The sequence below is a fragment of the Panthera uncia genome (assembly GCF_023721935.1).
Source record: "Panthera uncia isolate 11264 chromosome A1 unlocalized genomic scaffold, Puncia_PCG_1.0 HiC_scaffold_17, whole genome shotgun sequence".
Classification (NCBI taxonomy): domain Eukaryota; kingdom Metazoa; phylum Chordata; class Mammalia; order Carnivora; family Felidae; genus Panthera; species Panthera uncia.
The window spans coordinates 152,314,873-152,335,824 of NW_026057577.1; the positions used below are offsets into that span (position 1 = coordinate 152,314,873).

General features: G+C 41.2%; 1 protein-coding gene across 1 annotated transcript in view; it reads left to right on the plus strand.

Annotated features, from left to right (window-relative positions):
• The window catches only part of PLEKHG4B (pleckstrin homology and RhoGEF domain containing G4B), a 58,960-nt gene that overhangs the window by 567 nt on the left and 37,441 nt on the right, over positions 1-20,952 (plus strand). The window contains exon 2 of the mRNA XM_049648934.1: positions 2,567-2,764. Within this exon, the coding sequence (XP_049504891.1) occupies positions 2,567-2,764 (198 nt within the window). The remainder of the gene's footprint in view (positions 1-2,566; positions 2,765-20,952) is intronic.

The following is a 20,952-nucleotide window of genomic DNA, read 5'->3' on the forward strand; positions in this document are numbered from 1 at the left end:
TCCCTCACACATAACTTTCTCTCTCACACATACTTTCCCTCACACACACACCCATCTCTGCACACACGTTTTCCTTCACACACACACTCAACTGTAACACACATATCATTCCACTAAACGTCATGGAAGAAAATACTATGCAGAGTAAATATTCCAGATGTTTGAACTTCACCCTTTAACATACCAAAGACAATGTCCCCTTTAAACATTTCTTATGGAAATCTTTCTAAGACATATTATATTGTTACATGTTCTCTTAAGATGAATTGAATATATTCAGGTAATTTGAATCTGTTGTGATAATTTCTGCCTCTCTGCTCTCAAGGTCATATATGTCTGCCTCCCCCTCTTATAATTTGTGGGTCTTGAAAATATTAAATTGTGAGAATTGTATGCAAGTGGGAATGGTTGGCTTGTACTGTGCACGTGCCACGGTGTTGTGCCTGGGATGGCCCTTCAGGCTGTGTCTATCCCTGGTCATACAGTCCGCTTATTCATCAGAGCCTCTCTTCCCAAGAGCAAGATCAGGCACCATCTGCAAAGTGATTGGGGAGCTCATGAGGCAGTGGCCCTGTGTGCACCGTCATGCTTTGGTTGTTCCTGGTCATCAAGCACCCAGAGAGGCAGATGACAGCCAGGAAGCTGCTGTATGGGCAGTTATTCGGGACACAGTAGCCAAGAAGAGGCTAGAGAATGTGTTCCCTCTGGCTTGCCCAAGACTTCCTTAACTTACTCGACCTGGGAGATGGCCTCTGGGCAGGTAAACAGCTTCTCTTGGGCAGCTCTTGCCTGGATCAGGATTTGGGTGGGATGGCACCCAGGGAGCGGAAGCTGGTGGAAGAGGTGCCCTCTAGACCAAGTATTGGGGCTTGACTCAGTCATGACAGGAATCAAAAGGCAGAGAAGGGGCCGGGGATGCTGTGAGATCCCCGAGATCTCAGCAAGTACCGCCCCTCTCCTCCTCACTTTGGGCAGTTTTCAAGGGATGAGTAGGTGGGGTGGAGGCCAGGAGACCCGCTGGGAGGCTACTAACCACAGCTGGACACAAGAATGAGGATGCATCTGCGAGTCTGGAGGAGAAGTGGGCCTGGACTCGGGTATCTGGGCAGCAGGAGGACATCTCTCCTTGGGAGGGTCCAAAGTTTGCATTTTACTTCCTCCAAAATAGATCATTAAAGACATGCCCCTTCCACCTTTACCAGTTTCTTGTATCACAATTAAGCATTTGCTTCAGATCTCTGAGGTACATGACGTCTAGAGCATGATTCCTGCCCCTGGCTCAAGACCACCTCCATTTTTCTTATGGGCTGGATATTCACTGGTAGCTCAGGTATGATTTGAGTTTGTAGACATCAGACTGACCATCTTGGTATTTTCTGGATGAAATTAGTGTTTAGATAATTCCTACTGAGTGAGTGACCCTGTCTGGTGGGGAGAGCCAGGTATATGGAGGAAGGGGAACAAACAGACACGAGGAGGCCTTTGTGAGTGTAGGAGCTCCAGAGGATATCTAATCGATGCCTCACCACACCGACATGGTGGTGGGAGTTTCTAGAAGCTGAACTCACTGCAGTGCACACCTCCCTGCTCGCTGTGAGACTTGGCCTTTCAGTCGGGACAGATGGCCTGAGTCCTTATCCACTCTGGGCTCAGAGGATTCACTATTTTATTTTCAGTTTCCTGTAGCATGAACTGTTCAGAGGAGTGTCAGATGTAACTGTTGTCCCTTTAAAATCGATTTCACAATTTTAACCTCTTTGACTTTTAACTGTTATTTGTAGCCTTGCATTTCTTTTCCAAACAAATGAACCTTGTGGTATTTCCTCAGGAAATGCTACATCTAAAAATAACTTTAAACATCTTTTAAACTAAAAGTATTCTGTCTTTACATAAAAGCTTGTTCTATCAAAATATGAAGAAGAAATCAGGTACCAATGATACTGTTTTCAGAATGACTGAGTGGGTGTAATTCTGTGATTTTGATAAAGGGTGCCATAATGGGTTTTTTTTAATCTTTTAAACATTATCAGTACAGTTAAAATGTATTTACTATAGGTAAACTTTTCTGAGTATTAAATTACATGTGAACCCGCTCTGTCCTTGTCACAGGGGCCTCCCCCTTTCCCTTCAGACCCAGGAGTACCAGGGAAAGGGAAAGCCCCCTGAGAAATTCCAGACGCTCCACAGATAACCCTAAAATGTAGCATTTCAGGTGCACATTTCAGAATTTAATGGGGTGGAACTTGATTGTGCCTCCGGTGACAGCAGCAACAACCTCACTTAAAGTGTTAGTTAGGGTTCCCCTCATAGGCTCAGGGGTCAGGTGTACCTAATGCAGCCATGGGCACTTCCTCAGTGTGACAATGTGAAGGACCAGCAGACTGCTCCAAGAGGAACTCCCCACTATGCTGAGGGTTTGCCTGCACCTTCCCACAGAGACAAGTCACATACCCAGACATAAGACAGAGCCTGTAAAGGGGACCCTTACATAACCAGCCAGTGAAACTCTCCTCTGCACCTGTCTTCATTGATGTCTTAAATTACCCGATGCTCTCTTGCATTTCAGGATCTGGAATCCCTTGACACCTATATCCAGAACACACTGTCTTCCCTCTACCCACCTTTTGAGGCCACGGCAGCCACGGTGCTCTGGCAGCTGTTCAGTGTGGCTGAGAGGCTCCACGGTGGGGATGGGCTGCGCTGCCTCACTGACTTCCTCATTCCAGCCAAGAAGGTCCTACAATACCTGCAGCAGGAAGCCTGTGTGAGTAACTGCCCTGCAGGGGCCAAAACCTGTGTGAGACCCTCCCCTCAGGGGACAGGGCCTGTGATGGTTTTCCCTGCAGAAGGAAACCTGGGAGACCCTCTCCTGCAGATAATGCCTCCCTATCCTTGACTGTATGGAAGAGACGGGCAAAGTGTTACTTGGTACCTGGAAAATATTTCAACTGAGCACATGAAATTCTAGACCTGGGCAATTATACCAGTGATGGAGGCAAAGGAAAACATGGAATTAAACTAGTAATTAAAGCAGAAATAATTCAAGTGAGCATTTGTTGTTTTCTTTTTGAAAGGAAGCTGCGAGATTAATCTCAGCCATTTTTCATAGAGTTTCATCGCATAAAATGGAGAGATCTTCGCAGTCCACTCCAGGTTTGGGGTCCATAAGGTTACTGGCTCAGCTCCTTTCCTCTGACTTCTGGCTCCTTTTCTCCATAGTCACAAATGATGAATGAACTAGGGCTTTGTGTTCCAGAAACAGGCCTCTCAGACCTGCCAGCTGTAGAGCCCACTCTGTCCACAGGTATCCACTCTGTCCACAGGTATCCATTCTGTCCACAGGTATCCCCAGTGAACTTTGACTAGTCTTCAAACCCAGGTTAATAAATTTCTTAGGTGCTTTTTTTTTCCTGAGTGGTATTCTATTGTATGGAATACACTGCAATTTGTTTACTCATTCATAGATTCATAGACATTTAGGTTGCTTCCAGTTTAGAATATTATGTATGAAGTTACTACGAACATCTGCATACAAGATCTGTGTGGGCTTATGTTTTCTTGGGTAAATAGCTGGAAGTGTGATTGCTGGGCCGCTTCCAACCTCTGTCTCCTGATGACTTCACTTTCATGCCTAAGATCCATTTTGAGTTAAATTTCTGTATATGGTGTGAGGTAAGCTTCAAATTTGTTTGTCTTTGCATGTCTTACCTATCCAATGGTTCCAGCACCATTTGTTGAAAAGACCACCGTCTTTCCTCCATTGACTCACCCAGGCAACATTGTTGAAAGTGAATTGTCAGTACAAGTGTGAATCTGTTCCTAGACTCTGTTTTGTTCCCCTGATCTGTCTCTCTTTCCTCCAGTAACATGGTTTTGATTACTGAACCTTTAGAGTGAATCCTGAAATCAGCTGGTATAAGGCCTCCCACTTTGTTCTTCTTTTTCAAAATTGTTTAGTTATTCTAGTGTCTTTGCATATCTATAAAAAATTGAGAATCTGTTAATTTATAAAAATCATACTAGGAGTTTTGATTAAGATTACTTTAAATCTGTAGATCAATTTAGGGGAGAAATGTCTTGGGATATTTTATTGTAGGTTATTTTTGAGGCAATCTTAAAATTAAGACAGACAATTTGTGGGTATATTGCAGTGAGCTGCTATAGAGATTCATGGCTCAGTAGTATAAAAGTACATTTGAGGGGCGCCTGGGTGGCTCAGTCGGTTGAGCGTCCGAGTTCAGCACAGGTCACGATCTCACGGTTCGTGAGTTTGAGCCCCGCATCAGGCTCTGGTCTGATGGCTCAGAGCCTGGAGCCCGCTTCCGATACTGTGTCTCCCTCTGTCTCTGCCCCTCCCCCATTCATGCTCTGTCTCTCTCTGTCTCAAAAATAAATAAACAATAAAAGTACATTTGATATTAAAAAGTACAAAGATCTTAAAAAGTAAGATCTTTATTAATCAGTACCTTTTATTATTCCATTGATATTGAAGTAGGGCTTTTAAAAAAAACTACCACTGGACTACTTTGATTTATTAAATTCTTTGAATGCCTTTTAGCTAGAATGACCACGGTAGAGAAATGACCAATGATATCCTACATTTGATTCTTTGTGTGAAGTCGTCTACCCAGAGGATTTTTTCCTTTGTGATTGTGTATCTTTTGCACACTTAAAGGGTATTGATAAGAAACAGAGGTAAACAGCAGCACAGGGAACAGAAACGCCTGTCCCCTTTCAAAGGTGTGTTTTGAGAAGGTATTTTGACCTAATGTTTCACCTTCTTTCTTCTGTTGTGTTTCCTTTTCCTTTCATTTTAATCATAAGTCATCTGCCTTTCCATTTACAAAATTGCTTATTTTCTGAAAAAGCCATGTGAATACTACTACTCTTTAGTATCAATACATATTTACAAGTATACAATTTAATAAGCACAAAATGAAATTTAGGGATAACCTTGCTATTTGCATCTTTATATTGCTTTTTACTTTTGAATAAAGAAAATAAAATTCGATCATCTGTATGACACAGGAGAAAATGAACTTATCTCAACACCTATGCATATAAACATATCGTAGTTAATATAGATCAATGCAGTTTTTATTTACCTGCTGTGGTCGAAGTATGTGACTTGAAGAACATTACTAACATTACTAATTTTTTGTTGTATTCCTAAGATTTCAATGACCACCATTCTTCCATCCCTCTGTAGATACAGGAAATGTTCAAAGTGACTCATCAGCTTATTTATGACTTTCTTTCATCACAGTTTGGCTCAAAAACTATCTGCAGAAGTTAAAGGCAATCAGAAAGATATAGAAATAGAATGGTTTGCTTGATGGGGGGGGGGGGGAAGCAGGAGCAGGAGATTCCAATAAAGAAGATGAAATCAAATGGAAGCCAGAAAAGGAGGGAACAAACAAAGCAAAGGCACAGGAATAAAAAGCACAACATATATAATAACTGGATGAAAACAAAGTTTTTAAATGGTAGCCCAGCAAAATTCCAGCCAAAGATAACTGGTGTAGCAATCATCATAAAAAATTAAATATAGTAAAAGGCAGAATGCATTATCAAGACTAAGGCAGATCATTGAGTAATAATACTGGTAACAACCAGGAATATGTAACAGTCTGTAAACACCTAACAACATAGCCTGAAATGTTTGGTGCACAAACTGAGGGAATTAGAAGGAGTAAGCATAATCATAATGGGAAAAGCAAATAGATAAACAGACCCCATATTACTTAGGATATGTCTGAACACCTGATTTCTCTCTTTCACTAATGGGCATGCGTAGAGTACTGAAGCCAGTAATTTTTTTTTTTTAATTTTTTTTTCAACGTTTTTTATTTTTATTTTTGGGACAGAGAGAGACAGAGCATGAACGGGGGAGGGGCAGAGCGAGAGAGGGAGACACAGAATCGGAAACAGGCTCCAGGCTCCGAGCCATCAGCCCAGAGCCTGACGCGGGGCTCGAACTCACGGACCGCGAGATCGTGACCTGGCTGAAGTCGGACGCTTAACCAACTGCGCCACCTAGGCGCCCCTGAAGCCAGTAATTTTAAAATACACATCCTTCCCAAAGCACACATGCAACATTTTCCAGAATTAACCAAAATTTGATAAAATTCAGGTAAAATTTTACAATTAAAGGGTATACATTTACTTCAAGAATGTATACAACTTGAGAATATTAGAGAGCATACACTCTTCTTAAGTGTACATATGCATTTATTGAAATTGACCAGAATTGACCATTAATCATAAGGTGGCAATAAATACCAAAGAATTAGTATCTAAAGATTGCAGTGCAGGGGCGCCTGGGTAGCTCAGTGGGTTAACCGTCTGACTTTGGCTCAGGTCATGATCTCGCTGTTTGTGAGTTTGAGTCCCACATTGGGCTCTGTGCCGACAGCTCAGAGCCTGGAGCCTGCTTTGGATTCTGTGTCTCCCTCTCTCTCTGTCCATCCATGCTCATGCTCTGTTTCTCTCTCTCAACAATAAATAAACATTAATAAAAAACTTTTTTTTAAAGATTGCAGTGCAATAAAACTCCAAATCAATAATGACAAGACCTTTACATTTGGGAAATTGTACATGTACTCCTAAGTGAAGGGTCAGAGAACAGCAGAAATTGGCAAAACATTTAGGGCCAATGAACAGGTGAGCCCTTTCTCTAGTTATGGTTTAGAAGTGTGAGAGAGACTTTAACTCCTGCCAAGCAACAAGAAAGCCCTACATAAACCAAAACAATTATACTTTCCTTTAAAACCATCCAAGAGCTGTGGATACACAGAGATCTAAAAGAACCAAATTATGGAGAGATAATGACTTCCTAAGTGAGCAAGAGCAGAAGACACTTTCAAACCTGGGACCAGTGACTGAAACTGCAGAGAGGGTGGGTGGAAGAGCAACCTGACGGGGAAGGACCATCTATGCTCAGAGGAGGAGAGATTGAACTTTAAGAAACCTCAGGGCTAGTCTCACATTTAGGTCCCCAATCCATTTTGAGTGAAAGAAAGTGGTCCAGTTTCTTTCTTTTGCATATAGGTGTCTGATTTTTTCAACACCATTTGTTGAAGAGACTGTCTTTTTCTCATTGGATATTTTTTCCTGCTTTGCCAAAGACTAATTGACCATATAACTGTGGGTTTATCTCTGTGTTTTCCATTCTGTTCCATTGAGCTATGTGTCTATTTTTATGCCAGTACCATGCTATTTTGATTACTACAGCTTTGTAATATAATTTGAAGCCTGGAATTATGTTACCTCCAGCTTTTTTTTTTCTTTTTCAAGGTTACTTTGGCTCTTCAGGGTCTTTTGTTGTTCCATACAAATTTTAAGATTGTTTGTTCTAGTTCTGTGAAAAATGCTGCTGGTATTTCGATAGGGATTATGTTAAATTTCTAGATTGCTTTGGGTAGCATAGACATTTTAACAATATTTCTTCTTACAATCCATGAGCATGGGATTTCTTTCCGTTTCTTTGTGTCATCTTCAATTTTTTTTTAATGTTTATTTATTTTTGAGAGAAAAAGCATGAACAGGGGAGGGGCAACGAGAGAGGGAGACACAAAATCTGAAGCAGGCTCCAGGCTCTGAGCTGTCAGCACAGAGCCTGATGAGAGGCTTGAACTCACGAACCGCGAGATCATGACCTGAGCCGAAGTCAGACGCTTAACCAACTGAGCCACCCAGACACCATCTTCAGTTTCTTTCATCAGAACTTTATAGTTTTCAGTGTACAGGTCTTTCACCTCTTTGGTTAAGTTTATTCCCAGGTATTTTATTATTTTTGGTACAGTTGTAATGGGATTTTTTCTTAATTTCTCTGTTGCTTCATCATTAGTGCATACAAGTGCAATGTATTTCTGTACATTGATTTTGTATCCTGTGACCTTACTGAATTGATTTCTCAGTTCTAGTAGTTTTTGGTGGAGTCTGAAGGATTTTCTATATGTAGTGTCATGTCATCTGCAAATAGTGGAAGTTTTACTTCTTCCTTATGAATTTGGATGCCTTTTATATCTTTTTTTTTATTTTATTTTTTAAATTTACAGCCAAGTTAGCATATAGTGCAACAATGATCTCAAGAATAGATTCCTTAATGCCCCTTACCCATTTATCCCATCCCCCCCCCACAACCCCTCCAGTAACCCTCTATTTGTTCTCCATATTTATGAGTCTCTCATGTTTTGTCCCCCTCCCTGTTTTTATTTTTGTTTCCCTTCCCTTATGTTCATCTGTTTTGTCTCTTAAAGTCCTCATATGAGTGAAGTCATATGATATTTGTCTTTGTCTGACTAATTTTGCTTGGCATAATACCCTCTAGTTCCATCCACATAGTTGCAAATGGCAAGATTTCATTCTTTTTGATTGCCAAGTAATATTCCTGTGTGTGTGTGTGTGTGTGTGTGTGTGTATAGATATATACACACACATACACACACACACACACACACACACACACACACACATATACCACATCTTTTTTTATCCATTGTCCATCAATGGACATTTGGGCTCTTTCCATACTTTGGCTATTGTCGATAGTGCTGCTATAAACATGGGGGTGCATGTGTCCCTTCGAAACAGCACACACCTGTATCCCCTGGATAAATACCTAGTAGTGCAATTGCTGGGTCATATGGTAGTTCTATTCTTAATTTTTTGAGGAACCTCCATACTATTTTCCAGAGTGGCTGCACCAGCTTGCGTTCCCACCAGCAATGCAAAAGAGATCCTCTTTCTTTGCATCCTTGCCAACATCTGTTGTTGCCTGAGTTGCTAATGTTCGCCATTTTGACAGGAGTAAGGTGGTATCTCATTGTGGTTTTGATTTGTATTTCCCTGATGTTGAGCATTTTCATGTGTCAGTTGGCCATCTTGATGTCTTCTTTGGAGAAGTGTCTATTCATGTCTTTTGCCCATTTCTTCACTGGATTATTTGTTTTAGGGTGTTGAGTTTGATAAGTTCTTTATAGATTTTGGATACTAACCCTTTATCTGATATGTCATTTGCAAATATCTTTTCCTATTCCGTCAGTTCCCTTTTAGTTTTGCTGATGGTTTCCTTCGCTGTGCAGAAGCTTTTTATCTTGAAGAGGTCCCAGTAGTTCATTTTTGCTTTTGTTTCCCTTGCCTGTGGAGACGTGTTGAGTAAGAAGTTGCTGCGGCCAAGGTCAAAGAGGTTTTTGCCTGCTTTCTCCTCTAAGATTTTGATGGATTCCTGTCTTACATTTAGGTCTTTCATCCATCTTGAGTTTATTTTTGTGTGTGGTGTAAGAAAGTGGTCCAGGTTCATTCTTCTGTATGTCGCTGTCCAGTTTTCCCAGCACCACTTGCGGAAGAGACTGTCTATTCCATTGGATATTCTTTCCTGCCTTGTCAAAGATTCGTTGGCCATACATTTGTGGGTCCATTTCTGGGTTCTCTATTCTGTTCCATTGATCTGAGTGTCTGTTTTTGTGCCATGGATGCCTTTTATTTCTTTTTGTTGTCTGCTTGCTGTGGCAAGGACTCCCAGTACTATGTTGAACAAAAGTGGTGAGAGTAGACATCCATGTCTTGTTCCTGAGCTTAGGGGAAAGCTCTCAGTTTTTTACCACTGATGTCAGCTATGGGTTTTTCTTTTTTTTTTTTTTTAATATATGAAATTTACTGTCAAATTGGTTTCCATACAACACCCAGTGCTCATCCCAAAAGGTGCCCTCCTCAATACCCATCACCCACCCTGCCCTCCCTCCCACCCCCCATCAACCCTCAGTTTGTTCTCAGTTTTTAAGTCTCTTATGCTTTGGCTCTCTCCCACTCTAACCTCTTTTTTTTTTTCCTTCCCCTCCCCCATGGGTTTCTGTTACGTTTCTCAGGATCCACATAAGAGTGAAACCATATGGTATCTGTCTTTCTCTGTATGGCTTATTTCACTTAGCATCACAGTCTCCAGTTCCATCCACGTTGCTACAAAAGGCCATATTTCATTCTTTCTCATTGCCACGTAGTATTCCATTGTGTATATAAACCACAATTTCTTTTTTCTTCTTCTTCCCCTCCCCCATGGACTTCTGTTAAGTATCTCAGGATCCACATAAGAGTGAAAACATATGGTAACTGTCTTTCTCTGTAGGACTTATTTCACTTAACACTCTCCAGTTCCATCCGTGTTGCTACAAAGGGCCAGATTTCATTTTTTCTCATTGCCACGTAGTATTCCATTGTGTATATAAACCACAATTTCTTTATCCATTCATCAGTTGATGGACATTTAGGCTCTTTCCATAATTTGGCTATTGTTGAGAGTGCTGCTATAAACATTGGGGTACAAGTGCCCCTATGCATCAGTACTCCTGTATCCCTTGGATAAATTCCTAGCAGTGCTATTGCTGGGTCATAGGGTAGGTCTATTTTTAATTTTCTGAGGAACCACCACACTGCTTTCCAGAGTGGCTGCACCAATTTGCATTCCCACCAACAGTGCAAGAGGGTTCCTGTTTCTCCACATCCTCTCCAGCATCTATAGTCTCCTGATTTCTTCATTTTGGCCACTCTGACTGGCGTAAGGTGGTATCTGAGTGTGGTTTTGATTTGTATTTCCCTGATAAGGAGCGATGTTGAACATCTTTTCATGTGCCTGTTGGCCATCCGGATGTCTTCTTTAGAGAAGTGTCTATTCATGTTTTCTGCCCATTTCTTCACTGGATTATTTGTTTTTCGGGTGTGGAGTTTGATGAGCTCTTTATAGATTTTGGATACTAGCCCTTTGTCCGATGTGTCATTTGCAAATATCTTTTCCCATTCCTTTGGTTGCCTTTTAGTTTTGTTGGTTGTTTCCTTTGCTGTGCAGAAGCTTTTTATCTTCATAAGGTCCCAGTAATTCACTTTTGCTTTTAATTCCCTTGCCTTTGGGGATGTGCCGAGTAAGAGATTGCTACGGCTGAGGTCAGAGAGGTCTTTTCCTGCTTTCTCCTCTAAGGTTTTGATGGTTTCCTGTCTCACATTCAGGTCCTTTATCCATTTTGAGTTTGTTTTTGTGAATGGTGTGAGAAAGTGGTCTAGTTTCAACCTTCTGCATGTTGCTGTCCAGTTCTCCCAGCACCATTTGTTAAAGAGACTGTCTTTTTTCCATTGGATGTTCTTTCCTGCTTTGTCAAAAATGAGTTGGCCATACGTTTGTGGGTCTAGTTCTGGGGTTTCTATTCTATTCCATTGGTCTATGTGTCTGTTTTTATGCCAATACCATGCTGTCTTGATGATTACAGCTTTGTAGTAGAGGCTAAAGTCTGGGATTGTGATGCCTCCTGCTTTGGTCTTCTTCTTCAAAATTACTTTGGCTATTCGGGGCCTTTTGTGGTTCCATATGAATTTTAGGATTGCTTGTTCTAGTTTCGAGAAGAATGCTGGTGCAATTTTGATTGAGATTGCATTGAATGTGTAGATAGCTTTGGGTAGTATTGACATTTTGACAATATTTATTCTTCCAATCCATGAGCAGGGAATGTCTTTCCATTTCTTTAAATCTTCTTCAATTACCTTCATAAGATTTCTATAGTTTTCAGCATACAGATCTTTTACATCTTTGGTTAGATTTATTCCTAGGTATTTTATGCTTCTTGGTGCAATTGTGAATGGGATCAGTTTCTTTATTTGTCTTTCTGTTGCTTCATTGTTAGTGTATAAGAATGCAACTGATTTCTGTACATTGATTTTGTATCCTGCAACTTTGCTGAATTCATGTATCAGTTCTAGCAGACTTTTGGTGGAGTCTATCGGATTTTCCATGTATAATATCATGTCATCTGCAAAAAGCGAAAGCTTGACTTCATCTTTGCCAATTTGGATGCCTTTGATTTCCTTTTGTTGTCTGATTGCTGATGCTAGAACTTCCAGCACTATATTAAACAACAGCGGTGAGAGTGGGCATCCCTGTCGTGTTCCTGATCTCAGGGAAAAAGCTCTCAGTTTTTCCCCGTTGAGGATGATGTTAGCTGTGGGCTTTTCATAAATGGCTTTTATGATCTTTAAGTATGTTCCTTCTATCCCGACTTTCTCAAGGGTTTTTATTAAGAAAGGGTGCTGAATTTTGTCAAAGGCCTTTTCTGCATCGATTGACAGGATCATATGGTTCTTCTCTTTTTTTTTTTGTTAATGTGATGTATCACGTTGATCGATTTGCGAATGTTGAACCAGCCCTGCATCCCAGGAATGAATCCCACTTGATCATGGTGAATAATTCTTTTTATATGCTGTTGAATTCGATTTGCTAGTATCTTATTGAGAATTTTTGCATCCATATTCATCAGAGATATTGGCCTGTAGTTCTCTTTTTTTACTGGGTCTCTGTCTGGTTTAGGAATCAAAGTAATACTGGCTTCATAGAATGAGTCTGGAAGTTTTCCTTCCCTTTCTATTTCTTGGAATAGCTTGAGAAGGATAGGTATTATCTCTGCTTTAAACGTCTGGTAGAACTCCCCTGGGAAGCCATCTGGTCCTGGACTCTTATTTGTTGGGAGATTTTTGATAACCGATTCAATTTCTTCGCTGGTTATGGGTCTGTTCAAGCTTTCTATTTCTTCCTGATTGAGTTTTGGAAGAGTGTGGGTGTTTAGGAATGTGTCCATTTCTTCCAGGTTGTCCAATTTGTTGGCATATAATTTTTCATAGTATTCCCTGATAATTGTTTGTATCTCTGAGGGATTGGTTGTAATAATTCCATTTTCATTCATGATTTTATCTATTTGGGTCATCTCCCTTTTCTTTTTGAGAAGCCTGGCTAGAGGTTTGTCAATTTTGTTTATTTTTTCAAAAAACCAACTCTTGGTTTCGTTGATCTGCTCTACAGTTTTTTTAGATTCTATATTGTTTATTTCTCCTCTGATCTTTATTATTTCTCTTCTTCTGCTGGGTTTAGGCTGCCTTTGCTGTTCTGCTTCTATTTCCTTTAGGTGTGCTGTTAGATTTTGTATTTGGGATTTTTCTTGTTTCTTGAGATAGGCCTGGATTGCAATGTATTTTCCTCTCAGGACTGCCTTCGCTGCGTCCCAAAGCGTTTGGATTGTTGTATTTTCATTTTCGTTTGTTTCCATATATTTTTTAATTTCTTCTCTAATTGCCTGGTTGACCCACTCATTCGTTAGTAGGGTGTTCTTTAACCTCCATGCTTTTGGAGGTTTTCCAGACTTTTTCCTGTGGTTGATTTCAAGCTTCATAGCATTGTGGTCTGAAAGTATGCATGGTATAATTTCAATTCTTGTAAACTTATGAAGGGCTGTTTTGTGACCCAGTATATGATCTATCTTGGAGAATGTTCCATGTGCACTCGAGAAGAAAGTATATTCTGTTGCTTTGGGATGCAGAGTTCTAAATATATCTGTCAAGTCCATCTGATCCAATGTATCATTCAGGGCCCTTGTTTCTTTATTGACTGTGTGTCTAGATGATCTATCCATTTCTGTAAGTGGGGTGTTAAAGTCCCCTGCAATGACCACATTCTTATCAATAAGGTTGTTTATGTTTATGAGTAATTGTTTTATATATCTGGGGGCTCCGGTATTTGGCACATAGACATTTATAATTGTTAGCTCTTCCTGATGGATAGACCCTGTAATTATTATATAATGCCCTTCCTCATCTCTTGTTACAGCCTTTAATTTAAAGTCTAGTTTGTCTGATAGAAGTATGGCTACTCCAGCTTTCTTTTGGCTTCCAGTAGCATGATAAATAGTTCTCCATCCCCTCACTCTCAATCTAAAGGTGTCCTCAGATCTAAAATGAGTCTCTTGTAGACAGCAAATAGATGGGTCTTGTTTTTTTATCCATTCTGATACCCTGTGTCTTTTGGTTGGCGCATTTAATCCATTTACATTCAGTGTTATTATAGAAAGATACGGGTTTAGAGTCATTGTGATGTCTGTATGTTTTATGCTTGTAGTGATGTCTCTGGTACTTTGTCTCACAGGATCCCCCTTAGGATCTCTTGTAGGGCTGGTTTCGTGGTGACAAATTCCTTCAGTTTTTGTTTGTTTGGGAAGACCTTTATCTCTCCTTCTATTCTAAATGACAGACTTGCTGGATAAAGGATTCTCGGCTGCATATTTTTTCTGTTTAGCACACTGAAGATATCGTGCCAAGCCTTTCTGGCCTGCCAAGTTTCAAAGGAGAGATCAGTCACGAGTCTTATAGGTCTCCCTTTATATGTGAGGGCACGTTTATCCCTTGCTGCTTTCAGAATTTTCTCTTTATCCTTGTATTTTGCCAGTTTCACTATGATATGTCGTGCAGAAGATCGATTCAAGTTACGTCTGAAGGGAGTTCTCTGTGCCTCTTGGATTTCAATGCCTTTTTCCTTCCCCAGTTCAGGGAAGTTCTCAGCTATAATTTCTTCAAGTACCCCTTCAGCACCTTTCCCTCTCTCTTCCTCCTCTGGGATACCAATTATGCGTATATTATTTCTTTTTAGTGTATCACTTAGTTCTCTAATTTTCCCCTCATACTCCTGGATTTTTTTATCTTTCTTTCAGCTTCCTCTTTCTCCATAACTTTATCTTCTAGTTCACCTATTCTCTCCTCTGCCTCTTCAATCCGAGCCGTCGTGGTTTCCATTTTGTTTTGCATTTCGTTTAAAGCGTTTTTCAGCTCCTCGTGACTGTTCCTTAGTCCCTTGATCTCTGTGGCAAGAGATTCTCTGCTGTCCTGTATACTGTTTTCAAGCCCAGCGATTAATTTTATGACTATTATTCTAAATTCACTTTCTGTTATATTATTTAAATCCTTTTTGATCAGTTCATTAGCTGTTGTTATTTCCTGGAGATTCTTCTGAGGGGAATTCTTCCGTTTGGTCATTTTGGATAGTCCCTGGAGTGGTGAGGACCTGCAGGGCACTTCCCCCGTGCTGTGGTGTATAACTGGAGTTGGTGGGCGGGGCCGCAGTCCGACCTGATGTCTGCCCGCAGCCCACCGCTGGGGCCACAGTCAGACTGGTGTGTGCCTTCTCTTCCCCTTCTCCTAGGGGCGGGATTCACTGTGGGGTGGCATGGCCCGTCTGGGCTACTTGCACACTGCCAGGCTTGTGGTGCTGGGGATCTGGCGTATTAGCTGGGGTGGGTAGGCAAGGTGCACGGGGGCAGGAGGGGCAGGCTTATCTCGCTTCTCCTTAGGTGATCCACTTCGGGAGGGGCCCTGTGGCAGCTGGAGGGAGTCAGATCCGCTGCCGGAGGTTTGGCTCCGCAGAAGCACGGAATTGGGTGTTTGCGCAGAGGGAGCAAGTTCCCTGGCAGGAACTGGTTCCCTTTGGGATTTTGGCTGGGGGATGGGCGGGGGAGATGGCGCTGGCGAGCGCCTTTGTTCCCCGCCAAGCTGAGCTCTGCCGTCCGGGGGCTCAGCAGCTCTCCCTCCCTCTGTCCTCCAGCCTTCCCGCTTTCCGAGCAGAGCTGTTAACTTGTGACCTCCCAGACGCTAAGTCGCGCTTGCTGTCGGAACACAGTCCGTCCGGCCCCTCCGCTTTTGCCAGCCAGACTCGGGGGCTCCGCTTGGCCGGCGAGCCGCGCCTCCGCCCCGGCTCCCTCCCGCCAGTCCGTGGAGCGCGCACCGCCTCGCCGCCCTTCCTACCCTCTTCCGTGGGCCTCTCGTCTGCGCTTGGCTCCGGAGACTCCGTTCTGCTAATCCTCTGGCGGTTTTCTGGGTTCTTTAGGCAGGTGTAGATGGAATCTAAGTGATCAGCAGGACGCGCGGTGAGCCCAGCGTCCTCCTACGCCGCCATCTTCCGGAACTCTCAGCAGCTATGGGTTTTTCATATGTGACCTTTATGATGTTGAGGTCTGTTCCCTCTACACCTACTTTGTTGAGGGTTTTTATCATGAATGGCTGTTGTACTTTGTCAAATGCTTTCTCTGCATCTACTGAAATGATCATATGGTTTTTATCCTTTCTCTTACTGATGTGACATATCATGTCAATTGATTTCTGAATATTGAACCATTCTTGCGACCCAGGAATAAATCCTGCTACATCATGATGAGTGATTTTTTAACATATTGTTGGATTTTGTTTGCTAGTACTTTGTTGAGGAGTTTTGCATCTGTGTTCATTAGAGATATTGGCCTTTAATTCTCTTTTTTTGCTATTGTATCTCTATCTGGTTTTGGAATCAGTAATGTTGGCCTCATAGAATGAATTTGGGAGTTTTCCTTCCTCTTCTATTTTTGGGAATAATTGGAGAAAAATAGGTATTAACTCTTCTTTACATGTTTGGTAGAATTTGCCTGTGAAGCTGTCTGGCCCTGACCCTGTATGTGAGACCTGAAACCATCAAAAGTCCTATAAGTGAACGCAGGCAGTAATTTCTCTTGACACTGGCCATAGCAACATTTTTTTAGATATGTCTCCGGAGGAAAAAAAAAAAAAAAAAAAAAAAAAAAAAAAAAAAAAACTATTGGGACTACACCAAAATAAAAAGCTTCTGCACAGCATATGAAACAATCAACAAAAGTAAAACACAGCCTAATGGGAGAAGATATTTTACAAATTATATATCCAACAAGAGTTTAATATCTAAAATATATAAATAATTTATATAAATCAACACCAAAAAATATTCTGATTAAAAATGGTCAGAATTAATGAACAGACATTTCTTCAAAGAAGACATACAGATGGCTAACAGGTACATGAAAAGATGTTCAACATCACTGATCATCAGGGAAATGCAAATCATAACTATAATGAGATATCACCTCATACCTGTGAGATTGGCTAAAATCAACAACCCAAGAAACAACGTGTGCTGGCAAGGATTTGGAGAAAGGGAAACCCTCATGCGTTGTTGGTGGGAATGCAAACTGGTGCAGCCACTCTGGAAAACAGTATGGAGGTTCCTCAAAAAGTTAAAAAGGGAACTACCCTATGATCCAGTAATCACACTACTGTGTGGTTTACCCAAAGAATATGAAAACATTAATTCAAAGGGATATGTGCACCCTATGTTTATTGCAGCATTATTAACAATAGCCAAACTATGGAAGCAACCCAAGTGTCCGCTGACAGATGAATGGGTAAAGAAGATGTGGGAGACACACACACACACACACACACACACACACACACACACACACACACTGGAATATTACTCAGCCATAAAAATAAAATCTTACAATTTGCAACAATATGGAAGGAGCTAGACAGTGTAATGCTAAGCAAACTAAGTCAGAGAAAGACAAAATACCGTATGATCTCACTCATATGCAGAATTTAAACAAATGAGCAAAGGAAAAAAAGAGAGACCAACCAAGAAACAGATTCTTAACTATAGAGAACACACTGATGGCTACCAGAGGAGAGGGGAGTAGGGGAGGAGTCAAATAGGTGATGGGGATGAAGGAGTGCACTTGTGATGAACCCTGGGTATTGTATGGGAGTGTTGAATCACTAAATTGTACACCTGAAACTAATATTACACTGTATGTTAACTAACTGGAATTTAAATAAGATTTTTTAAAATATATGACAAAAGCACAAAATGTGGGAGGGAGTAAATTGAATTGTACTACTCTAGGTTCTTACATTGTTTTAAAGTAACAAAATGTTACTTGAATAGTTAAAGATGCATGTTGTAGTCTTGAGAGCAACTACCGAAAGCAACACGAAGAGGTATAACCGAAAAATCAGTAGAGTAGATAAATGGAATCCAAAACACAGAAGAGAAGATAAAAGGAAGAACAAAGAAACAGGCAAATAGATGAACAGATGACAGATGTGAAGATGACAGATTTAATCCAACCATATTTGTAATTATTTTAAATGTACTTAAATGAACTAAAAAATCCAACTGAAAGCAAATATTGCCAGACTCAGGCTGAGAAAAAGGCAAGACCAACTAAATGCTGGTTATAAGGAATGCCCTTTAAAATATAAACACATACAAAGGGTGAAAGAAAAAGAATGGAAAAAGATATGCGACTAAGTATGAGTAGGTGAGGCAATGATCTTTCTGTCAGACAAGTTAGGTCTCTGACAGAGTCACAGGAGACACATGGGGACAGGACAATTCATAGCGATAAGAGCCTCCATTTATCAACAGAGTACCTAGTAAGAGAGCTTCTGAATACATTAAGACAAACAACTGGCAACACTAAATGGGAATTTTCATGTACTTCTGTCAAAAATTGATAAAATGATCAGTAAAAAAAATCAATAAGGATATAAAAGATCCGAACAACACCTAACAAACTGACCTATTTGACATTTATAGAACATTACATCCAACAAATGCAGAATACACATTCTTTCCAGTGCACATGAAATTTTTTCAAGATAGACAACATGCTGTAGGTCTCTAAAAAAATACAATTTCATAAATTTGAAAGGGCAGAAATAAAGTATTTTTTTGTAACCACAATGCTATCATCAGAAATAACAACAAATAAGTAGAAACTCCCAAATTTTTGGAAATCAAATAACACATTTCTAAAGAACCCATGACTTAGAGAAATCACAAGGAAAATTATTGGAACTGAATCATAATGAAAACACAATGTGCAGAAATGTTTACATGCAACTAAAGCAATGCTTAGTGTATAATATAGTTTAAACTAATATGTAGTTTTGTGGAGGAAGTCTGATATCACTTACCTAAATTTCCACCTTAAGGTAGGAAAAGAAGAGCTAATTAAATCCAATTTAATTGAACCCTAAACTGATTAAATATGAGTGCAGAAATAAAGAGGGATAGCTTTTTCTGTGAAAATGAGTTGAATGTTCAGCAGAGACTCCCTAAAGTCTAAAAAAAAGGTGCCATCACATTAGGTATGAGCAAGACACCTGAGAGACTGGGATATTTGGGGGGAAATCCCAAAGAGTTCTCCATCCATATTCTTCGCCTACTGTCTTTATGTTCTCGCTCCATTTGAGAGGTGCTGTGAGACACAGCAACATGACTGTGGCCAACCCAGGGGAGACAGTAGAGCCCCCAAGTCAGCAGAGAAAAGATGGGTCTCTGTGCCTGTTAGAGTCCCATGAAGAGACTGACCCACACAGAAATCTACCTCAGGGAGCTTAGTGTAGAGAACTATCATCTAGTAACGTGGGATTGACCGTAAAGGAGCCATGAGAGCTCTCCTGGGGCTGAGGGAGAGCACTGGGAGGGACAAACCTCTAAGGGATGGAGGTTCAGGAATGTGCATTTACATATTTAAAGCAAAAATAAAACATTCTGAGTGTGTATGGCCATTCTTTTATAGTGATGGCCTGCTCTGACAGACCAGCTACCAGTCCTGATCACCCAGAGCCAGAGGGACTGTGAACAATGCGGTCAGCATGGGAGTCGCAGGGAGGGGGGCAGGTCTCAGGGGTGTGGTGAGCGGTCACCTAGCACTGTGCAGGCCACTTAGGAAAACACCAGCAGAGGCTTTTGTCTATGAGTTAGGGTGAAACACAGAGAGGGGAGGGGACTGACTTCTCAGGCTCAAGGTCGCAAAAAGGAAACTGATAGATTGATGGCAGAAACATCTAGTAAATCTGTGTTTCAGAAGCCAATGAACAGCCAAATAAAAGCTGTTTCTTACATCGTGTTTGCAGAGAACTCATAGACATAAGTAAAATACTAAGTCCTGTATAAAAGTCAGCCTTGGAGAGGCAATGTCCAGAAGAGGCACTACTTGCCCACAGAAACCCTGGGGAAACCCAGCCTCTTGGTGGTCAGAGAGGCACCAGGTACACGACAAGACAGGTTTTTGCTTACTGACAAGCAGAAAAATATAAAGATTAATATTCAGAGCAGGGAGAATTCAGTATGATAGACTATCTGAAACTCTTGTCATATTCGTGGAAATATGTGTGGACACTATAGTGTCACACACAGTTAGAATCAGATATCTTAGATCTAAAATAAACTGAGCCACCCAGGCACCCCTTGCATCAGTTTTTTAACATGTACTTGTAAAACCATGACAAGGGGACATGCGGTGATGTCAGCATGCCTGTGCTGTGGTAGACCTGTGAGTACGGAAAAAGGCCAGATGTGCATGTTCTACTTTCCTAATTTTAGAAATATCCCCTAATTACTAAAATCAACAATGAAACTGGGGAGCCTGGATGGCTCAGGCGGTTGAGCATCCAACTTTGGCTCAGGTCATGATCTCGTGGTTCGTGGGTTTGAGTCCCACATCAGGCTCTGTGCTGACAGCTTGGAGCCTGGAGCCTGCTTCAGATTCTGTGTTTCCCTCTCTCTCTCTCTGCCCCTCCCCTGCCCATGCTCTGTCTCTCTCTGTCTCTCTCTCAAAAATGAAGACTCTTAAATATGGAGAACAAACAGAGGGTTGCTGGAGGGGTTGTGGGTGGGGGGATGGGCTGAATGGGTAAGGGGCATTAAGGAATCGACTCCTGAAATCATTGTTGCACTATATGATAACTAATTTGGATGTAAATTTAAAAAAATAAAATTTAAAAATTAAAAAAAAGAAATACACTTTAAGTATATGAAGACACAAATAAAAACATTTAAATTAAAAAAACGAATAAACATTTAAAAAAAATTTTTTAAAAACCCACAAGGCCGAGGTAAATGGAGGTGCATATGGCAGCCAGACTGTGCACAGAGTTAAGGCTGAGGGCATATTGACGACCATCTAGTGGCCTGACCACTGCACATTCACCATTTGAGAAGGCAGTTGGTCTGCAAATACTCTCAGCTGTCTCTGGTTCCTGATGGTAGGTTGCTATGTGGACCACCTGGGGTCAGCCACAGGACCAGGGGTACAGGGCCATGACAGCAGACAGTGAGGACAAGGTTCCATGGACACACAGAGAGGGAAGCTCATCCCTCTGTGTCCATTCAGGCCCAGGACAAGTGGACAGTACATAGTCTCCATGAAACAATGGGCTGGGGAGTCATCAAAGACCCAGGGAGGCTCAGCCTCACTTCTCACATTTAATCTACAACCAAGTTCTCCTTCTGGCTTTTCC